This window comes from Cupressus sempervirens, chromosome 1 (assembly GCF_028749045.1).
Source record: "Cupressus sempervirens isolate cs-2001-9-10 chromosome 1, ASM2874904v1, whole genome shotgun sequence".
In the NCBI taxonomy this organism is placed as follows: domain Eukaryota; kingdom Viridiplantae; phylum Streptophyta; class Pinopsida; order Cupressales; family Cupressaceae; genus Cupressus; species Cupressus sempervirens.
The window spans coordinates 153,288,611-153,312,666 of NC_143118.1; the positions used below are offsets into that span (position 1 = coordinate 153,288,611).

Genomic DNA, 24,056 nt, shown 5'->3' on the forward strand with positions numbered 1-24,056 from the left:
CTTCAGAATGCAATTCTTAATGAAGGAGAGGAAGTCATAAACACATTTTTTTCATCACTCAACCCAGGAGACTTCTTCAATAATATCTCAGGTACCTATTTATATCAGTTTCAGAATGAAGCATCTCTTGATATTTTTCCTCTTCACCCATCTATGCTTACTGTTACTGATTGGGATTGTGGAAGAAATGCTGAAAAGTGTGATGACATTCTAAGAAGAGAAAGGGATGGAATTTATGGTATATTTGATCACAACTAGCTCCTTGAAAGAAATGAAGAAGACATCCATTTTAGGTTTGATCCTATGCTAAAGGGGGCATCATCATGGCTACAAACTGATCATGACCATGCATAGAAGTTGAATCTACATGACAATATTTCTAAGGGGTATACATCATCTTTTGCTGAGGCTTTTTCATTTCAATTTTTTCATTTTGAAGTGGAGTCTAACACTGATAGTGTGAAGGGTTAATTCTTAAGTGGAGATGAATATTATGATGAGTTATGGCTTTTTGGAAAAGAACGTTGGATCAACATATGCATGCACACTGTCAGTCTAAAGTTTAGAATTGAAGGAATCATCATCGAGCAATGGTTTGGAGTTGTTCCATTGAGGTACACTTTGTTGATTCAAAAAGGTTCCTATTTCTCTCAACCGGTAAATGGATTCACTTAACTTCTTCTTTCTTCTAGTCTTTATGGTAGGTTCTTTCCTACCTTTGTAAATATTGTAAATAAGTTTTTATTGTACGTAGTGTAGTTGGAATAATGTGCAAGCTTCGTGCTTGCCAGTATTGTAGGTGTTTTTTTTGTTGGTTCGATTTGCCCTGCTCCCCTCCACCCTCTCTGCAAGAAGCTCCTAGACTTCTTTTGCTGTCTCTATTTGCCCAATGGATAAGGCACTGTTCTTTCCTAGAGATTGCTGGAGTTCTCTGATTTTGCATCAAAATCAGTCCCATAGTTAGAGCCCCTGTTAGCACTCGATATGATCACAGTTTTAAAACTTCAAGTTCAAAGTTTTTGAACCACTTCGATCTGAATTTTGAAGTAGTTCAAAGTGGTTCGATGGTTCAATTGACCCGTCCTGTAGGTTCAAAACAAGTGAAGTTCAAATTTTGGGCTCGAAATGCAAATTTAGAGATAGGATTCAAATTCAATGTCTTTAAGATTGATGATTTAGAATAGAGGTGTAAGGACCATTTAATTTAGGTTTAGATGACTTCACAAGAGGCTTTACAAGTTCAGGATAGTTCAGATCAGTTCAATAGTTCAATGGTTTGAAATGTTTCGAAACATATTGTCTTGTAGGTTCATGATCTATTCTAAGAAGTTCACATGAATGAAGGTAGGAGAGACGCTGGATACAGCATCTCTTGGTCTTGACCAAACCATTGCTGTTTCGAAGGAAATTGCAAAGCAATTGTGTCATATGCACCATTTGACATTCTCTTAGATGATTTTTTTTTATGGGAACATACAATTTATGATTGTTATGCTAAAGAGATCGGGTTGCACACTTCAAGTTCCAATCTCAATGCCATCAATTGATTGACAGTATGTTATATCCTCAAGATATTTGGGTGCATTAGCTTTTATGGGAGATTTATAAAAAAAAAAACTTGTTGCTTAGTAGTAACTGGCATAGAATCACTCAATGCAATTGGGACCCGATAATAGAATCACGAATTTGAAGTTATAACATTCTAGCATTCATGTTATACTAAGCACACTTTAAAATTGAGCTTTTTGGCTTTGTGTGAACCTGCGGCCTATGTGCAGATAGGGAGACAAGTTTAAAATGGTTAACAAATGATTCAATGGTGAAATGTTCTTGGAATGTTATATCTAAATAATAAATTTGATAGAATAATGGACAAGATGGGAACATATAAAGGTCCATGAGAATGCTAATTATAGTCAACAAGATGTCTACAGCTCATCATCAAAATCAAACCATGGATGCCCCTTGACAGGTACCTTACATAAAGATGGAGATAAATGAGAAATCATATCCAAGTCTGGAGATTAACAGGGACAAGAGATAAGTTGGAAAGGATTCTTGAACACTGATGACAATTTCCAAGGTTTGCATATAATCATCCAAATGCCAATATCAAAATGGATAAAATGATGCAGAGATATTAAAATTCTTGAAGGTTCAAGAGCAAAGCTCGTGTAAGAATGATATCAAAGCCAGTAGCAGTCGGGTGTCTATGAGGTAAGATACCAGCTCACATTCAAACTATTAAATACAGAATACATAAAATGACTCCTCTTCGCGGAAATGGTAATCAACAACTTGAACTCATGCTTTGAAACTTACACACAATGGAGCAGGGAATCAACATTGAGGGAAGCAATGAAGGTGCCAGCTATTCATGAAGACAAAACCGGTCATGTAGGACACATGCCAGTGAATGGTCGGATTACAGACCTATACACTCTCTCTTGGAATGATAATTCTTCATTAGAATATCAACTAAGCTTTGAGGAAATTCCTTTTGTAATTGAGATTCCATCTTCTTAGTTTCATGGAGTTCACCACACATCACAGTCATTGAATATTTTTCGTTGAATGTAATCTTGATTGGCATATGTGGGCAAGAAGTGAATTTTGATCAATCTTCATTGTTAGAGCACCGACAATATGCATGAGTAATTTGATTACATGTCGATAATTAAGATGAGAAAAGAGTGAATTTCACAATGAAAAATAATTAATCAACACAAAATTCAGAATTGATTATGATTCTTATCATAAATCTGAGACCCGTGGAACACAACGCATCATGTGGCATCTACAGCAATTCTAGTTGGAGAAGAGAAAAAGATATTATAATGCTTCAATAAACATTATATTATCTCTGTTTGATAGTATTACTCAAGGATCAAATAAAAATGGAAACTCGAGAGATGTGGCAAGAGGAAAAGTATGATGACATGTAGAGCCCCCTTTTTAAGTAAGGGTTATTTCTTAACGGAATGCAAACCAAAAGGAAACTTTTCATTCCAAATAAAAGGAGCTTAATGTAATGATTTAAAGAGGATCATGATAGATGTTTAATGATCAATTAAACATTAGGGACATATGAAAGAATCAGGGGAAAGGAGGTATATGGAAAGACATGGGACTAAATAGAAAAGAGGTGGTAGAAAATCTTTCAAGAATCAATTATTGGGAACACTTAAGAAACTGACAGAAGGAGGAATAAATAAGTGAAAAGTAGAGTAATTAGGGGTTCCACTTCTTTTAGTGCTAGAGGCTTTGATGCTGCAGAACAGAAGAGTTGAGCCGGGGGGTTACATAGATTTTTCTCTCTGAGACTGTAGACTTTGTGGTACAACCAAGAGGGAAATCTTCCAGATTGTTTCTAGCATTAGTCCATTTTCTTGAGCAGGTCATGAGAAGTAGAGACCGGGTTTTCTTTCTTTTCTTTATGAACTATGTGTCAAGAGAGTTGTATTTTGTTTAAAATGCAAAGAAAACCTCAAGATTTTATTAATGGTGATTGTAATAGTGATAAATTTTATGCTTTCAGAGGAGGGAGACTTGAGAGTTAATTGTTTGTCAAAACTTTGAGTTTGAGCAATCTACTTTCCACTAATTGTGATCTTTGTGTCACTTTGGTTTTCTCTGAAATATGTTATTATATCTCCATATCTAAATTTTTGCACTTTCTCAAGAAGATGGATAATGTGTTTCTTGATTTTGTCTTTTGTAGCATGTCAAGGTGAATGGACTTTGTGTCATTTACCATTTAATTTCTTGTACTTGTTTAGTTTTTCTCGCATCTACACTGTATTTACGGGTAGATGTTTCATATCCTTTTATGCTTTCTGGTTAAAAGCATTCACAAACAATTCATTCAATATTTCATATGGGGAGCTATACCCGATAAATTTCAGAGGAAGGTTATCAATTCCATAATAACCTATCCAATTGTTTGTGTTGATTTGTCCTTTCATTTGGGCATTTACGGTTAGATTTTCACACATTTTCTCTGAGGACAATTTGTTCACTAACAAAAAAAAACAAAGAAACATAGAAAATAGAATTATTTTCCTCCTTTATTTTCTAATGCAAGATGCTCCTGTATCAGACTCTGTAGGTAGATAGAAAAGTATGCCCCACACTTTGACACCAAAAGAAATATCTGCAACCATTTTCATCTTCACCAAAGTCTTCCAATCCAACAAAGGCAAGAAAACCAACATGCAAATCATCCACATCCACATCACTTTGTCAAGCACCATAATCTCAACCATCCAATCAGCATGCTAACTCCTAGGAACAAGCTGAACATTATGCTTCATCAACAAAATCTCATTCACATCAGAAACTAATGAATCCATACCAGGACCAACAAACTCCATATTAGAAGCAATATGTAGATCTCCATGAATATATTCCAAGCTCACAACACCAGTTGTCTCATTAATCACAACAAGATGTTTTGCAACATTCAAGTCACCACCAACAACAAACAAATCATCCACGACTAAGTTCTCTACAATCTCCATGTCAAACTCAACCAACTAATCATGAAAACCAATTTTCATCCCAACATCAACAAGGTTAGGAATATCCTTAGCAACAACCTCTAGTTGTTGTACAAGTTTTGTATCAGACACCACAAACTGATCAACAAAACCAACCTCTTCCACCTCAACCTTGTCATGTCATCTTCTCTCTTAAACAAGTCTTCTAACTAACCAGACAACTTTCTTCCAGATCCGTAGACTCCTACTCCAATAGCATAGAACTTTCTTCTTTGGTTCCTCAAATATTTTAGGAAAAATAGCATCCACCTGAGCTATTGTCTCATTAATCCTCCTCTCCACTATATCACAAAGATTCATAATCATCCCAGGGTTCAATCCTCTCTGAGCCATCTTCCAAGATCTCTATAAACCCTCTGCAATAAATCACCAACAAATCAATCTTCTCTAGCAAGATCAACATTACATCTTCACAACCATAGATCCATCTACATGTCCTCCCAAGATCCTAGTGCAAATTGCCTCAAATTTGGTGATTTGTCTACATGCTCAAGAATGACTTTCACTCTAATAGAAATTGATGCAATGCAAGGTAGGAGAATCCCCAAAGGAGATTTCCTAGCCCCCAACAAATAGCAACATAGTGGAAGAATAAATAATAACACAGATAAATAGATCCAAAATAATGCCAATACTCATTAAAAAATCATAAAAGGTCAGAGTAGTGAAGCGAAACATGATCATAAGGGAGTCTGAGAACCTTCAAATGAAGGATAATGAACCTATTGCAAATTTTAGCTAACAAATCCCCACTTTGATAAACGAGCTCAAATCAAATAGAGAAAATTATGAAGAGTAAAGGATTGTGGAGAAGATATTGAAGAGTTTACCTCAAAAATATGATAGTCTTGTGATGACCATTGAGGAAGCAAAGGACCTCACACATTGACCTTGTATGAGTTGATGTGAACTCTTTAAACCCATGAGTACTAGATCAATAGATCAACAACTTTCTAAGAGAAATCTTTCAAGACTCAAAAGAATTTAAGAGGTAGGGGGAGAGAAAGAAATGGCTTTGGTAGAGGCTCAAGAAGTAGATGTTGTATATGAGCAATGTTAGTATGCTAATAGAAACAAAATTTAAATAAAGCTTCTACAAACTAAACAAAATTCATAAACTTCAAGATAGACTAGGATGAACTCTCAATTGAGAATATGAGCCATTAATGGACTCTCTCAATAAGAAGCTCTCTTGTTGAGTAGCTTTATCTAAATGGATAGGATGTATGCTCAATATGCTTCCAAAGGCTTCAATGGATGATTGTGGATTTTTGGTGTGGATAGATGGCTTTAGTATGGATTTGGCTCTCAAAATAGCATTATAACTTTACTTCATGGATTGTGTTATTTTGCAAAGGGGAAGGATCCAATTTATAGGCAAGAGGCTTGAGGGATTGAGGGCTAAGATGCAAGGATGGGAAAAAGCTCATGGAGGGCTTAGATTGCATGAGAGGAGAGCACATGGATTGTGCTTCCTTACAACCAATCAAAGAGTGACACATGTCACAAGGTGAGAGGATGGAGGAAAGGGGAAGGATGAGTCAACAAAGGAGGCTCAAGGGATAAAATCTTCATAAAGACCCTCATAATGGCTTGTAAGAGCAATAAAAGGGCTTAGAAGAGTCATTTATGGCCTAGTGGACTTCATAAAGTTTTATGGTTGAGATATTTTGAGGGTGATGAGAGCAATTTCGACTTGGACTTGATTAGGAAGGTTTTAAGATTGTTTAGGCTTGTGCAAATGATTAGAGGATGGATTAGGATGGTTTAGGATTAGCTTAGGGATAGGCAAATGGATGGCATTTAATGAGGGTGGGTGAAGGAGGAGATATTTGTTAACTTTGGCTTGGGTTAGTAAGTTTTAACCCATGTTTAGAGAATGTGACAAGGATAGGAGGGGATTAGGATTAGGTTTAAAGACATCTTCTAGAAGAGTCTAGACTTTGGATGAGGATAAAGACTTTCTAGAATAGTCTAGAATTTCCTAGGATGAGGATGAAGACTTTCTAGAAGAGTCTAGAACTTCTTAGGATGAGGATAAATTAGATTTTTAAGAAATAAATAAAGTTTTATTTATTTCAAGGGTTTGGGTTTACGAGATATTTATTAAAACTTTTTTAATAAACATGAGGATTAATATTTAATTTTAATTAAATATTTTGAGTTGGGGTTAGGGGTAGGAAATGATGAGATTAGCCTTTAATCGAAATTAAAGAAGGATTAGAAGATTTTGGAAGAGGTTATTGGTCATAAGGAAATTGGCCAAGTTTTGGGCAAAAATTAATTTTTTTATTTATTTTAGGATTTTTGGTCAATTTATTAATTAAATAATTAATAAATAAGAAAATAATGTTTAAATAAGATTTAAACATTTTTGGGAGGGATTCCTTAATTAAATATTTTTAATTAAGATTAAGGGATTTAATGGCATAAAAATTAATTAATTAATTAAATAATTAATTAATTAATAAATGATGATGTCATCAGGACTTTTTCAGAAAATAAAAATACTTTATTTTCTAAAGGTTTTTAGGTGTCTACAGATGTCATGGAAGGAATGGTCAAAGAAATATTGGTGTGGAAAGATTAGAATGAACAAGAAACCAAGAGGGAGAAAACACCTCTCAAAAAAAATCTAGAAGAGGTCAGAAGAATTAAAACTCTAATAAAAGTAATGTAGAATGCTACTATTGTCATAAGTTTATGCATTATGCAAGGGAATGTCGGAAGAAGTAGGTTGATTAGTCAAGAAAAAATACAAATGTGACTAGTGTAAACATGGGAAATGCAAACAATATCATAGCCTTCATCATGTGTAACATTGGTGAAGAAGGCAACCCTAAGGTATGGTAGTTAGACAATGGTTGTAGCAAACACATGAGTGGTAATGAAATTTTATTCTCTTTCATTGATATGAGTTTCAAGTCTAAATTTAAGATGGGAAATAATGGAACAATTCCCATTGTGGGAAAATGATCTATCATGGTCTGCACCAAGCAAGGCGAGAAGAAGGAGATACAAAATATATATTTTTCCTTGGGTATGAAGTACAATTTGATGAGTGTTGGACAACTCATTCAAAATGGTTACAAGGTGCTAATGGAAAATGACAAGTGTGTCATTCATGAAAAGGATGGGAGTAAGATAATACTAGTAGTAGTCCAAATGACAAACAACTAGATCTTCCCCTTAAGGATAGAGATATGTTTCTTTTCTCAAGTTAGCGGTGCACCTCCCAAGCATGTATGTAAAATAGTACATCAGCAACCAACTCTTAGAAGTGCAATTGAAGACCCCTCCAAGCTTTCACATCTCAGGTATGCATTAGGAATAAGGTGTCTCAACCGTGGATAATTCATATTCTTATTATTTGTTTTGTAAATGTATTTTTTGTAAATAATGTAATTAAGTGTGAGTGTACATGTCTAGTTGGCATATTGATGTGTCACTCCACTTCCATGTGTCGAAATATTGAATTATGACGGATTCCTATGATAAGTAAGAGTTATCTTTAGAATATTTAATTGTGTGTAGGGAGATCATAACTAAAATGGTTATGATGGATTCATATGATGTGTAGGAGCTATTTTTGGAAGATTTAATTGTGTGCAAGGAAATCATGACCAAAACAGTTATGACAGATTCCTCTGATGTATAAAGAGTTATGTTTGGAAGATGTTGTTAAAATAGAAAGCACATTATAGAAGCACTTTCAGGATTGTAGATAGTAGTGAGAGTGTGTGAGTAGTGTATTGCTAGTTGCTACTAGATAAGTCTTCAATGTCTTCAAAGAGCTTGCACTGTAAGTGTGTTGTAACCTTTGAGTTGAAGATAATACATTGTGTAGGTTTTGGAGGGGTGGGGTTGTTTTACTGAAAGGTTTTTTCCCACTGGCATATCATTGTGTTTGTGTTATTATTTCTCTATTTGTTTTTGTATTCATGGTTGGCTGCAATATTGTTGTTTACATAATATCGAATCCAAAATTGTAAAGACTTAAATAGAATTTTCACAATACTTTCCTTAAAAGATTAGTGTAGGAAGTTGATTCCACACCTGAATTTCCTTACAAGTGGTACTAGAGCTTGATCAACTTTTGATTCTAGTTGTTGGGTAGGGTTTTTTTGAGTTAATCTCAAGTTGAGTTGGAATTTTCACTCTAAATCTTATTTGCAGATTGAGAGAGAAGAGACCTCCAAAAATAATTAGGACTCCAAGTGAGAGGAAGAGGCTCCCCCAAAAGATGAAGCATTTTGCACCCCCAAAAAAGCTCGCAAATGAAGAAACTTTCTCTTAGTGAAGGGGTTGGTGAAGATATCAACAACCTACTTGGATTTCAGACAATAGAGAATGTCGATGACATGAGCATGAATGAGCTCCCAGATGTAGTGCATGTAGATCTCAATGTGTTTGGTTAGTTGATGATGGATTAGATTCTGTGAGATCTGAATGGCACTTTGGTTGTCACAAAATATGATTGATGGCCATTTGATTTGGATACCAAACTTAGTGCGAAGATGTTGAAGCTAAATGGCCTCAGTGGTGGCATTCATAGCCCCTTGATACTTAGCCTCAGTAGAAGATAGACCAATAGCAGACTACTTCTTGCTCGACCAACAAATAGGACTGGAATCAAGTGAGAAGTTGTAACCTGAAGTAGACTTGCAATCCTCAGAATCACGTGCCCAATCTGAATCTATGTAGCCCACAAAATCAAGCTCAATACCTACTACATAGTGAATCCCATAAGTGTGAGAACCCTAAATGTAGTGAAGGATTTGCTTGGCTTCTTTCCAGTGCAGCTCATGAGGCTCTTGCATGAATCGAGAGACCATGCCTATAGCATATGAAATATTAGGTCTTGTATAATTCAAATAAATGAGACTCCTAACAAGTTGGCGATACAAGGTTCTATCAACAAGTGGAGAAGAACACTAAGCCTCAATTTTGACTCTAGAAAGGAAGGGAGTCAGAGCAGGCTTACAATCAGCCATATGAAAACTCAAGAGTAAATCTAGAGCATACTTGGATTATGTGATGGTGATACTAGAAGGAGACTGAAAGATCTCAATCCCAAGAAAGTAATGCAATAAGCCCAAGTCAGTCATCAAGAAACTATTTTGAAGGGCAACTTTGATAGCGTTAATGGTGGGTGAAGAACTTCATTTGATCAGCAAGTCATCAACATACAAAACCAAAAATAGGAGTGAATCACCTTGTTACAGAATGTAGACATTAGGATCAAAATGGCACTGAGTGAACCCAACTAATAGAAGAAAGGAGTCCATCTTGGCATACTAGGCCTGAGGAGCCTATTTGAGGCCATAGAGAGATTTTTGAAGATGACACACAAGTGAAGAATCTTGAAGGAAACACTATGGCTACTCCATGTAGATCTCCTCATGAAGGTCACTGTGAAGAAAAGCACTCTTTACATCCATATAATGTTCTTCCCAATGATTAGTTGTAGCAATGGCAAGAACAAGTCGAATGGAATTCATTTGGGCAACTGGCACAAAAGTCTTAGAGTAGTCAATCCCAAGAACTTGGGAGAATCCTTTAGCAATCAAGCAAGCCTTGCATTTGTCAACTGACCCATCTACTGCAAATTTTGTTCGATAGATCCACTTACATCAAACAAGTTTTCTTCCCTTAGGAAGAGGGACAAGATCCCAAGTATGGTTCCTCATCAAAGAGCTATACTCTTCCTACATAGTTGCATCCCACTTAGGAATACCAGAAGCCTCATGAAAGGACTATGGATCTAAGGAAATAGCAATGAAAACATGTAGAGCATCTTGGAATTGTGAATGAGTCCGCCTAGTGTCTGATGGATCCCCAACCCAATCACTTGCAAATTGCAAGGTCTATCTAGCCCAAAGTGAACTAGAAGATGGAGAATTTGGAGGAAAATCATCAACCTATGAATGATAAGTAGGAGAGGAAGGAGGTGAGTTCTCTATATCACTCTTTGCATTAGAAGTGGAGGTAGAAGACTGTTCAGGTGAATGTGACTCATTAGAAGATCTATCATGTATTCCAAGCGATTCCAATGTAAAAGTTGAAGGAGTTGGAGAAGTGATAAAAAGGGAGCTTGAAGGTCCCTCCTCAAACTGAATACTCCTCTCAATGAACAACTCATGTGTAGTAGGGTGGAGCAACCGATAACCCTTCACACCATCAGGATAACCTACAAATATGCAAGGTTTGCTCTGCCGATCCAAGGCCTTGCATTTCTCTGCAAGAATGTGGGGCCATGCAGGAGAGCCAAAAAATTTAAAGTGCTTAACTAATGGTTTTTGACCATTCCAAGCTTCAAAAGGAGTAACACCCTTCAAGGCTCAGTGAGGAACATGGTTTTGGATATAACAAACACAGTTGATGGCTTTTGCCCAATACTGTGGTGCAAGAGATCTAGAATGAATCATATAGTTTTCCATTTCCTTCAAGGATCTATTCTTCCATTGTACAACACCATTCTTCTGAGGATTGTATGGAAATGAATGTTGTAAATCAATTCCCTTTGAAGTGCAAAATCTTTAAAACTGATGGTTGACATACTCACCAGCATTGTCTATGCACAAAACTTTGATGGCTTTCCCTGATTGCTTCTCTACAAAAGTTTTGAAATACTAAAAATGATCAAATACCTTTGACTTCTATTTGAGAAAGTATGCCCAAGTATATCGAGAAAATTCATCAATGAATGTGAACACATATCTAACCCTGCTGAAAGAAGGATACTGAAATGGGCCAGCCAAATCACTCTAAACTAACTCTAGTATCTATAAAGCTCTCCATGCCTTACTTTTGTCAAACTTTTCCTTAGGATGCTTACCAAGAATACAACCTTGGCAAACACCGCTTGAGAATTGAACCGAAGGAAACCCTATGACCATGCTCTGCTAGTTGAGTTGATACAAATAGTGGAAGTTAAGATGGCCAAACCACTCATGCCATAATTTACTCACATCATTAGATTAAGTGAGAAAAATATATGAAGGAGGATCAAGAACAAAGTGAGAAAATAGATAGAATCATGACTGATGATCTGCTCTTCTAACTACAACTATAGAATCACTATGCAACTCACATATCTCCACTAAATTAGGAGTGAACTCAATCTGCTTGCCTAAACCTGTGTGAGTGATCTAGTATACCAATAGGAGATTAGTTGACAATAAGGGTACATAAAGAACATCATGGAATGTGCCATCCCCCACATCAACAAACCCTCTCCTGCACCCCTCAATAAGAGTGTCATCACACATCAAAATAGAAGACATAGTACATGGCTCCAAGGATGCAAGTTCTTACTTAGATGAAGCCATGTGGTGTGAAGCAGCCGAATCAAGAACCCAAGTGGATGGTGAGGAAGAAACTACAACAAGGGCCTTGCCCTTTCCTTTCCCCTTGCTATTTTATTTTTCCTTGTTAGACCCTTCATTATAACTGTTTGGTAGACTCAAGAACACTTATATTATTCTTCTGAAGAATGTATGTCAAGTGATCAATTTGTTTCTTCAAACATTTATGTTCATCATGACTAGGTCTTTTACAATAGGCACATTTGACATTTTCTTTCTTAGGCTTATCACCCTTGGAAGATGGGGTATCAATAGTTTCTTTTGAAGCAACCAGTATCTGATCCTTCTTTTCCTTACTATTATTTTGTTTCTCATCCTTACTATTGATGTTACTACTTTTTCCTTTTTGTTCTTTTGTGCCTTGGTTGGTAGCTAAGGCATGTGACTTAGAGGACTTAAGGGTGCCCATAAATGAGCTGGTCTTGTTCTCGAGTGAGATTGATAGCAAAATCATCTAAAGATAGCATGGTGAATTGAGTACCAAGTGCACCCTTAGTAGCATAGAAGGTAGAGAAAAACACAAAATATTTTGAACTTAGCTTAGAGATAATACTAAGAATCAGTTGCTCATCTTTCTTTTCAATTCCACATTGTTTTTACTACAACCTTAGTGACTTCAATTTAGTGAAGAAATTCTGAATTGTGTTGAAATTGCCTACACTTAAACTAATTAGTTCATTTTCCAACATATGACCCCTCATTGAATCTTGTGTACCAAATAGTGTTTCTAGCTTTAACCATATTTCATTTGGTGTATTCAAAAATTAAATGTGAAATAGAAAATCAGGAGAAATAGAAAAACACAATGTTCCATATGCCTCATCACATTTGTTAAACCACTTAAGCTTGTCTTCATCTTTAGCAGGTTCAGTTTCAAGTCCCATAGTTATCCTATTTAATCCAACTTTTCTTAAGTGAATTGTCATGCATGATTTTCACTCAAAGTAATTGTATGGAGTTAGGATGGGCATATTTATTTTATCCATGATGAATAAATGTAGAGAAAAAATGGAAAAAAATAGAACCCAGCCATGACAATGCCCCCCCTTTTTACTCAATCAAAGAACCCCCCCCCCAAAGAAATATGATTTGGCACTTTATTTTAGCGCATTTACAACTACCACTAAAAAGAAATACTTAGTGGTGTGTGATTTCCACTCAAAGTAATTGTATGGAGTTAGGATGGGCATATTTATTTGATCCATGATGAAGAAATGTAGAGAAAAAATGCCAAAAAAAAGAACCCATCCATGACCATGCCCCCCCTTTTAACTCAATCAAAGAACCCCCCCCCCAAAGAAATATGATTTGGCACTTTATTTTAGTGTATTTACAACTAACAGTAGAAAGAAATACTTAGTGGTCTTGATTTCAATGCATTACGAACCCTCATAAAGAGCATATGTTGAAAGTGAAACTTAGGCACAATAATTAAGGAAAAGAATAGCACCACTACAATCTACTCAAAATATCATGCACTTTCAAAAAAATAATTTTCCTAATATGAGGTCATATGAGAAAGTTACGATCCTCCAAAGTTCCCAAAGCTAGAACTGTGCACAGTCATGACCGAGAATTTGCAATTTCTAAACAATTTATGCATGAAAATCAAGAAAACAACTTCACTAATGTCCATAGAGCACAAAAAAATAGCCAAGGTCATAACAAGAATCATCAAAATAGGAGTCTATATGAGCAAGAACTAGGCATTTGAAAACTGTGTTCAAATCTGTGACCGCCAACGGAGAGGGGTATAGTTCTAGCTTTCCATGCTTGATTATGAAAAATATACAGCTTGCATGCAAAAACTAAAAGATACCCAGATAGTTTTTCGGTGCTGCAAACAAAACCCAAAAAGAATTTTTCTTTCTGATGCATAGAAGATGTAGCTGTAGGGTAAATTAGATGCCTTTAGCAATAAAAAATGGCTCCAAAAATCAAGAAACGACCCCAGCAACCAAAAGATGACATGCAAATGTTGAATCAGCTTCCTCAGTCCATCAATGACATGCTGGAAGATGCAATACTGATTCAAAACTTCAAATATGCATGTTGATTGTCAGATTTGAGATTGAAACCCCATAGATTAGAAAACTTTTTTGTTAAAACTTTTTTGATTCTCAAGATCATCCAAAGATGCAAGAGAAGAGCATACTTTGTTTTTTTAAAAAGTACAATAAAATTTATTAACCCCCTCCCCCACCCCCTCGCCCCCCCCCCCGCTGAATCTCTCAAATAAGGAAGCTAAAATCTACTCTTGCACATAGAAAAGCTCTGATACCATGTTAGAATCTAAAAAGATTGATAACCTAGAAAACTAGTGCAAAGAATAGATATCTAAACTATGAAATCAAATGATATAAATTATAATTGCAACATAGAGTTAGTCTCCAAGAGAGTATTGCAAATACTAGAAGTAAAATAGCATTAAGAGGAATACAAGCCAGGTAGCATGCTTATATAGACTAGGAAGAGGGAGGAGGTGGCAATAGTGACCAATGAGGAGCAACCATCTATCAGACTAAAGATAGAAAAGTATCTTCCTAAGATAGCTAATGGATGCTCACATGTAGGAAGGTGACACCTCACAACCACTTTCTAAATAAGACATGCTTTAATAACCTAAGCAAGATTATTAAAAGTGTAGGGAAAAAACTAGCAATAAAGGGAAAAATAAATAACCCACTAGGAAATTAAAAAAACTACACTAACAATTAGACTCTGTCTAGTTGATTCAGTTTTCCTAAATGTTCTTGATGAGAAGACCGCAAATAGTTTTTGGACATGGCTTGGGTCTATGTATCAGGCCAAATCTTTGGTGAACAAGTTGTTCCTAAGGAATAAGTTGTATTATCTAAGAATGGAGGAAGGAGGATCTATTATAGATCATCTAAATGCTTTTAATTTTTTGATTGCATAGTTGACATCATTTGGTATGAAGATAGAGGAGGATCGATGTATGACCCTCTTATGTTCCTTGCCAGATTCATGGAACCATCTTGTGATGGCTCTTGGAAGTAATTTAGTCACTTTCAAAATGGATGATGTGGTGTCTTCATTGTTTTCTGAGGAGACAAGGAGAAAGTCATCAGATTTGGCTAAGGAAGCTCTTCTTGTTTATGGTAGATCCAACAATAGAGGCAAGTAAAAAGACAATGAGTCTAGAAAGGGTAGATCCAAATCCCATGGAAAATCAAAGACTCTATGCAAGTCCAAGGCAAAATGATGGAACTGTGATAAGATTGGGCACTTCTGTAAAGATTATAAAGAGCCAAAGAAGAAGAAGAAGAAGGCCTCAGATTTAGGTTCAAAAAACTCTCAAGAAGATGGTGATGCTTTCATTGCAACCTTGGTAGTGCATGCATCTGATGATGTGTGGTTAATAGACTCAGGTGCTTCTTTCAACATGAGCTCTCATCAAAGTTGGTTCTCAAAGTATGAAGTTTTTGATGGTGGAAAGGTGTACTTGGGTGACGATTCTCACCTAAAGATAGTTGGATGAGGATAGGTCACTATCAGATTTCCTAATGGATGAGTAAAAGGGATCAATGGGGTAATGCACATCCCTAGTTTGGCATGAAACCTATTATCTATAAGTATGTTGAATGTTGTAGGTGTGCAATTTTTTTTTTCTAAAGATGGATGTAAGATGATGAGAGGAGATATGGTGCTTGCTAAGGGTACTAGGAGAGGTACTTCTTTTCAGCTTGATGCATGCATTTCTTAATGTAACAGTTCTTGTGTTTCAAAGAAGAGAGCAACTATCACTTCATCCCTACCATTTGACGGATTAGTAAAGAAGACTATGGTTAGTGGTTCTAATGATAATGTAGCATGTGTACCTAAGGGTGCAAACAAATTAGAAGGAAAGCTTCCTACAGAAAAGACAATGTTGTGGCATATGAGTTTTGGCCACATTGGTGAGAAGGGTCTCAGAACCCTAAAGAACAAGAACTTCATTGAGGGGTTAAATGATTGTAAGTTTGAGTTCAACTTCTATGAATATTGTGTCTATGGTAAACAAAATTGTGTTCAATTTTACTCTAGTTCTCACAAATCTTCTAAGGTTTTGGATCTTATTCATTCCAATGTATTTGGTCTTGTAAAAGTTCCTTCAATCTCCAAGCCTATATTTTTTGTATTTTTCCTAGATGATTACAATAGAAGGACATGGATTTATTTCCTAAAAAGTAAGACACAAGTCTTTAGTCAGTTCAAGGAATTTAAAGCACTTGTAGAGAATCAGACTAGTAAGAAGATTAAGTGTATGATAACTAACAATGGTGATAATTGAGAACGCTAGGAGTATGCATAGTCGATCTGGTCTTGAACAATGGTTTTGGGTTGAAGTTGTGGCCATTTCTTGCTATATGGTTAAAACATCACCTACATCAGCTCTTGTTGGTAAGACACCCATGGAGGTGTGGTTTGGTAAGAATCCTTCAATTAGACATCTTCATCTTTTTGGTCGTGAAGCTTATGCACATGTTCCAAAGGAGAAAAGATCTAAGTTGGAAAACAAAGTTGTCAAATGTATTTTCATAAGATACGGTGTTGGTATGAAAGGATACAAGCTTTGGGATCCTGTGACTAGTAAGGTGTTCTATAGTAGAAATGTTATTTTTAGAGAGCTAACATCTTCTCCTATTGTGCTATAACTAGAGGAAAAAGAAAAGAAGGAAGATACTGTTTAGTTGCCTCCTACCCCTAGGAAGACTGAACAGAAAGATCATGTTGGGTCTAATGATGAGGACAGCTCTAGTAGTTCTGATAGTTTAGAAGAAGAGGAAGAACAACCTCAACCTCAGCCCTTGAGGAGATCCATGAGAGTAAGGAAGCAACTAGAAAGGTTTGGTTCTTCTATGTTAGAATCTAGTTGTTCCTTTTCTTTGATTACTAATATTTATGAGCCTAGATCTATGAAAGAGGCTTTGGATATGGAAGATGTAGGTTCCTAGACTGAGGCCATGGATGATGAGATGGCTTCATTAGATAAAAACAAAACTTGGGGCCTTGTACCTTTTCCTAAAGGAAGAAAACTTGTTGGTAGAAAATGGGCATTCAAGAATAAATTCTGTGTAGATGGCTATGTTTAAAGATAGAAAGCTAGATTGGTTTTGAAGGGGTATTCATAGGTAGAGGGAATAGATTATGGTGAAATATTCTCTCCTGTTAAACAGTTGACATCCATTAGAATTTTCTTATCTTTTGTTGTATCATATGATTTAGAGATAGAATAGATGGATGTGAAGAGAACTTTCCTTCACGGTGATTTTGAGGAAGAGATTTATATGTCACAGCCTAAGCACTACATTGTTAAAGGTAAAAAATCTTTGGTTTGCAGATTAAAGAAGTCTCTGTATGGTTTGAAATAATCTCCTAGAATATGGTACCTTAAGTTTGATGCCTTTTTGTAATCATTTGGATTTGTAAGATCAAAATTAGATCATTGTGTTTACTTCAAAGTTTGAAAATGATCACCTTCTTATCGTTGCATTATATGTTGATGATATGTTGTTGTTTGGGAAGGCTAAGGGTATGATTTCTAATTTTAAATCTTAGTTGTTAGCATAGTTTGAGATAAAAGATCTTGGAGTAGCGAGGTACATCTTGGGTATGTAAATCAATAGAGATAGGTCTAACAGAAAACTTTGGTTGAGTCAAAGTAAGTATGTGAAGCCTGTGTTGGATAGGCTCAACATGGTAGATTGTAGACCATTGTGTGTTCCTATTTCTATGGGAACAATGTTATCTATAGATGATTGTCAAAAATCTCCTAGTGAGGTGGAGGACATGAGTAGAGTACTGTATGCTAGTGTAGTTGGCAGGCTTATGTATGCTATGGTCTATACTAGACCAAACATTGACCAAGCATTGGGAGTTCTGAGCCAATTTATGGCTAACCCTGGATAGGTACATTGGGATGTAGTTAAGTGAGTATTCACATATTTGAGGTGTACATTAGATCACTCAATTTTTTATCATTATAACTCTTATGGAGCTCCAAATTTAGTTTGTATTCATAGGTTTGTGGATTCAGATTGGGTAGGTGATATTGATAGTAGGAGATCGATTAGTGTTTATGTGTTCACTATGTTTGGTGGTGCCATTAGTTGGATGAGTAAGGAACAACCTATGGTTGCTTTATCCACCATGGAAGCTGAGTACATGGCTGCTACTCATGCTTGTAAGGAAGCCATTTGGCTTAGGAGATTGTGTTATGATATTTGTGTTGATGTAGGATAGATTACTATTTGTTGTGACAGTTAGAGTGCTATTTGCCTTGCAAAGAATTCAACTTTCTATGCTAGAACAAAGAACATTGAGGTGCAGTTTCACTTTGTGAGAGATATGGTGGAAGATCAAAAGGTAAATTTGGAGAAGGTATATACTATTAAGAATTTTGTAGATGCATTGACAAAACCAGAGGGCACAGACAAGTTCAAATGGTGTTCAGAGTCTATGGATTTTTCAGCTTATAGTGGTTAGTTCTTGTTATGCTCTTATTGCTCTTAGAAGGTGTTTGACAAGTGGGAGAATGTTAAGAATAAGGTATCTCAACCTTGGATAATTTTATTCTTATTATTTTTTTTGTAAATGTATTTGTTGCAAATAATGTAATTAAGTATGAGTGTACATGTCTAGTTGGCATCTTGATGTGTCACTCCACTTGCATGTGTCAACATCTTGAATTATGATGAACTCCTATGATGGATTCCTCTGGTGGATTCCTATGATGCGTAAGAGTTATCTTTGGAATATTTAATTGTGTAAGGAGATCATGACTAAAATTATTATGGCAGATTCCTATGATTTGTAAGAGCTATCTTTGGAAGATTTAATTCTATGTAAGGAAATCATGATTAAAATGGTTATGACAGATTCCTATGATGTATAAAGAGATATCTTTGGAAGATGCCCTAGAAATGGAAAGCCCATTATATAAGCACTTTGGGGGCTATAGATAGTAGTGAGAGTGTGTAAGTAGTTTATTGTTGGTTGCTACTAGATAAGTCTTCCGTGTCCTAAAAAAGCTTGCACTATAAATGTGTTGTAACCATTGAGTTAAAGATAATACATTGTGTAGGTTTTGGAGGGGTGCGGTTGTTTTACTAAAAGATTTTTCCCCACCAACATATCTTTGTGTTTGTGTTATTATTTCTCTATCTATTTTTGTATTCATGGTTGGATGCAATATTGTTGTTTACATAATATCAAATCTGACATTGTAAGGATTTAAATAGAATTTGCACAATACTTTCCTTAAGCGATTAGTGTAGGAAGCTATTTTTGTACATGAGTTTCTTATAGTATGGACATCTTGGCTTTGCTGATTTAAATTTATTTTCTAGGAAAAGAATGGTAGATGGTTTTTCAAGCATTGTAGATTCATCTAACAAGTGTGAGGCTTGCATTTTTGGTAAGCAACATAGGCTTCCCTTTAATTCTAGTAATTCTATAAGGGCAAGGGCACCATTAGAATTGGTGCATTTAGATTTAGTAGGCACTATGCAAACTACTTCTATTGGGGGGAGTACTTATTTTATTACATCCATTGATGATTTTAGTTGTAGGACATGGTCATATTTCTTGAAGAACAAATCTAAAACATTTGATAAATTTGTTGAATTTAAAGCCCTACTTGAAAAAGAATGTGGACACTATGTAAAATTCCTTAGGTCATATAGAAGAGGGCAGTACTTATACCTCCAAATTTTTTGTAAGTTTTTTCTAGAAGAATGACACCAAGAAGGAGCTTACAATTAGTTATACTTTGTAGCAAAATAGAGTGGTTGAGAGGAAAAATAGAATATTATTGAGATGGCAAGAAGCATGATGAAAGCAAACAGACTCCCAATTGAATATGGGGGAAATGCTAGAGCAACAAAAATGTATTTGATTAATAGATGTCTTACAAAGTTAGTTTCTGAAAAGGTTCCTCTTAAGGCATTGTCAAGGAATAGATGGATAGTTTAACACTTGAGAGTGTTCAAATGTGTAATATATACACTTGTGCTAAAGGAACAAAGGCAAAAGTTGGATGATAAAGGTGTAAAGTGTATCTTCACTAGTCACAACTCGGAATCAAAGGCTTATAGGTTGTATGATCCAATCACTAAGAAGATCATCATTTCAAGAGATGTGCAATTTCTTAAAAACTAGTCATGGGATGGCTTGGTAGATGAATCTTCAAGCACTTCATGTAAAGTGTCAACCATTGTAGAAGAAGATATTGGTGAAGCAAGATGATGGAGCATAAAACTTAGATAATTTTAGACAAAGGAAAAAGGGAAAGCAACCTCTAACATACAGAATGGTAGTTCCTAGCAATTCAAGACAACACTAAGCTAGTATGCAAAATAGTAGCAACAGTAGTACTCAAAATTGAGATCCCACTCTTGCCTTCCTCTTGCCAAGAAAATTTAAGATTCTAAGAGAGATATACCAATAGGAAAGTTATGATGAAGAGTTGATGAGAGTGTAAGTTTTTCATTATTTTCTCATAGTGATCCAATTTAGTTTGAAGAAGCAATAAAGGAGGAGAAATGGTGTAATGCCATGGATGAGGATATAGATGCTATTGAAATAAATGAGGCATGGGAGTTAACTACTTTGCCTCCCAAGAAGCAAGCAATTGGAGTGAAATGGATTTATATGACTAAGTGCAATGCTAAAGGAAAAACAGATAGGCATAAGGCACATTTAGTGGTCAAGGGGTACAAGCAACAATATGACATAGATTATGATGAGACATATGCCCCAGTTGCAAGAATGGAAATTGTGTGCATTGTCACAACAATTGTAGCCCAACACAAATAGAAGGTATATCAAATGGATGTAAAGTACTCCCTCTTGAATGGTGTATTGAAAGAAGAGGTTCATGGTGTTTTGAAAGAAGAGGTTTATGTAGATGACTTAATCTTCATCAGAAATGATAATTTTCTAATTGGTGAGTTCAAAAAGGCCATGAAGAATGAATTTGAGATAATAGACCTAAGTTTTTTGAAGTATTTTCTAGGCATAGAAGTAAAACAAATGTATGATGACATCTTCATCTCTCAAGAAAAGTATGCAAATTAGATCTTGGAGAGATTCAAAATGTAGAATAGTAAGGCAACCCCCACACAAACAATAGTAGGTCTAAAGTTGAGCAAAGAAGATTGCAGCAAAAGTGTGAATCCAACATTATACAAGAGTATGATTGGAAGCTTGATGTATTTGACAGCAACTCGATCTAAGATGATGCATGCAGTAAGTCTAAGTTCTCTATTTATGGAAATACCATAGGATTCCCATTGGCAAGTAGGAAAGAGGATCCTAAGGTATGTGAATGGTACCAACAATTTAGGATTTTGTATACTGTAGATAACGATTTCAAGTTGGTTGGTTACACTGATAGCGATTGAGCCAGAAGCCTAGATGATAGGAAGAGCACTTCCAAATACATATCTCATATGTGATTGGGTGAAATTTCATGGGCATCCAAGAAGCAACCTATTGTTGCTCAATCTATAGTAGAGGCTAAATACATAGCAACAAATGTAGCAGGATGTCAAGCTATTTGGTTAAGGATAATCTTGATAGATTTGAATGAAAAGCAAGAGGATAGAATTACAATCTTTTGTGGCAACATTTCCTCGATTTCATTGAAAAAGAAATTAGTCTTTTTTGGGAGAAGCAAGCACATAGAAATCAAATATCACTTCATTAGAGAGTTGGTGGAGAATGGATCTATCAAAATAAAATTTTGTAAGTCTAAACTGAAGTTAGCAAATATTTTCACTAAGCCTTTGGGCATAACAATTTTTTTGCACCTAAGAAGGAGTCTTGGTGTAGTTGATTTGCATCAAGAGTGATCCTTTTTTGTATGGCTCAGGACAAAGGGTGAGTGTCAAAAAAAAATGGTCAGTTTTGTCCTAGAGCCACACACCCACTTACCCGCCTGACAACATTCAACTTGATAGGTGAGTTCAAACCTAGAAAAGAGAGGGAAAAGTTTTGAAGAAAGACAAAAGGCATGAAGCCTCATTCATTCATAGAATGCATAGAGAAGATCAACAGATTAGTATAGAGAAAATGGAGAAGAAAGTGTAGAAAGTTTAGAGGGAAGAAGGAACTGGAAGAAGACAAAAGTTGTAGTAGCACAGTCTTTGTTCTCCTTGTTTTCTTTGAGTTCGTATTTTTTTGTCCTATGAAGTAGTGATTGCTCTTGGCATTATGTAGTCTCGTAGTGCTACAAGTTTATATTTCAAGTAGAAATTAAAGGTTAAAATATTTTGTTTCTAGTTGAAGCCCTATGCTTCCGTATTTGTAGTTGAGAAGATTAGAGTTGCAAGCTCTTTGTTTTTATTTTTCTATTTCAATGGTGGAAAAACTCAGAATATAAGTCTATAGTTAACTCACTGAGCTCACTCAAGAATGGAAATCGTGCTGAGCTCTCCCTCTTGTATCTCATTTTGTTTTAATTAATTTTTACTCCTCTTTTAATGGAGGTTATTTTTTACTATATTCTAAAATATTCTATAAAGTATTATAAATATATTTTTATTATTTATGTGGGCGTATAAAAGTCACTAGATAATAACCTTTATTTCTAAATTATGTTGGCCACCATTCTAGATTTTTCCATATATATCCAAAAGCATTTATATAATGAGTTTTTCTATTTGTGTAAATGAATTTTTATTATTTATGTGGGTCTATAGAAGTTTGTATGTGAAAAATTATATATATTATTTATCCTAGCCTAAAGAAGTTTCTAGATAAAAAATACTATTTCTAAATAATATCGGTTAGTCTGAAAAAATCATTTGTATCCAAAAGTTGTCTATTTAAAGAAGCTAATGCATATCATTTTGATGTAAGCTGAGTTGATGATATATTTTATTGTGCACATCATTACACATGTTATTTACTAAATATAATAGTTTTGTTAAACTTCTCTATCTTCTCTCCACTACGAGTCGTATGAGGGCCTAATTGAAGAAGGTTGAAAATGATATGATATGATATTATAGATTTTAATGACATCTACGAGGCTAAAGTAGCCTATGGGACCTATATGATCACCCCCCAGGGTAGGAGCAGAACTAGTCTAAATGCATCTTAATTATTTATGTCGGCTTAAAGAAAATTTTAGATCGATCTAGAATGTTCATTTGTTTCCGACAGTCTTATACCAAGGTTATTTTCTCTATAGACCTACAAGTAATATCAGAGCTTGGTTGAACAATATTGAGAAGGAGATCCTATCACCATTTGTGATTAAGAACAAGATCATGTCACCATTTGCGACGGATGTTTAAAGAAGAGAAATAATAATATTATGTCTCATGGGAAGGGAGGCATGGGGCGGTCATCCGCGGCATGCAAACACCAGAGAAGAAAATGTCATCTAGAGTGCCCACTGTTGCCCTATTTCCCCGCTGAAAAGCACAGACAATTCGAAAATGTGTTAAACCTCTTCGGAGTGAGCAACATTTTAGGCCTACTCAAACATGTGAAAGACACGGAAAAGAGCGAGGCCATGGAGTCTATCATTTACGAGGCTAATGCCCGGGAGAGTGATCCCGTCCGTGGATGCTATGGAATTGTTACTCGGCTTCAAAATGATATTGAAAGGTTTGAAGGAGAATTGGGTTTTTTGAGGAGGCAGATATGGCGACTGCTTCCACAACAATGTCCCAACACTGTTTCGGAGTCTTTGTCTTCTATTCAGCCTACACCAATGCCAGCCTCCACAGAGGCTCCCATCAACCCTAAACAGAGACAGCAGCTTCATCGGCAAACTGAGAATGATGTTAATATACCCGACAATTATGTTGAATGTGAATATAATCAACAGCCCTACTTCGAGCCTAAGGAAGCACATGAATTCAGGTATGCTCTATGTCTCTTAGGAATCGAGCTTTAGTGTCTGCTATCTATGCTGTCCCATCTGCTGTTGTGCTTTAAGTTGAGTAAAGTACTTTTTTATTAAATTATGGAATGACATTTAAATAATGGGATTTTCTTTTGACATAATTGCTAATCGATTTTTTCATAATTGTTTAGTTCTGATTTTAAAAGATTTTTTAAAATTTAATATAGGTAATATATTTCATATTGTTGTCTAATGAACTCTAAGTAC

At 35.5% G+C, this 24,056-nt stretch overlaps 1 protein-coding gene across 1 annotated transcript; it reads left to right on the plus strand.

Moving 5' to 3' along the window:
• Positions 1 to 23,273: 23,273 nt before the first annotated feature.
• On the plus strand, positions 23,274 to 23,840 carry LOC149576618 (LOB domain-containing protein 4-like). Its single transcript, XM_089794799.1, has one exon. The coding sequence runs from the start codon at positions 23,274 to 23,276 to the stop codon at positions 23,838 to 23,840; it is 567 nt and encodes a 188-aa protein (XP_089650925.1).
• The last annotated feature ends 216 nt before the right edge of the window (positions 23,841 to 24,056 follow it).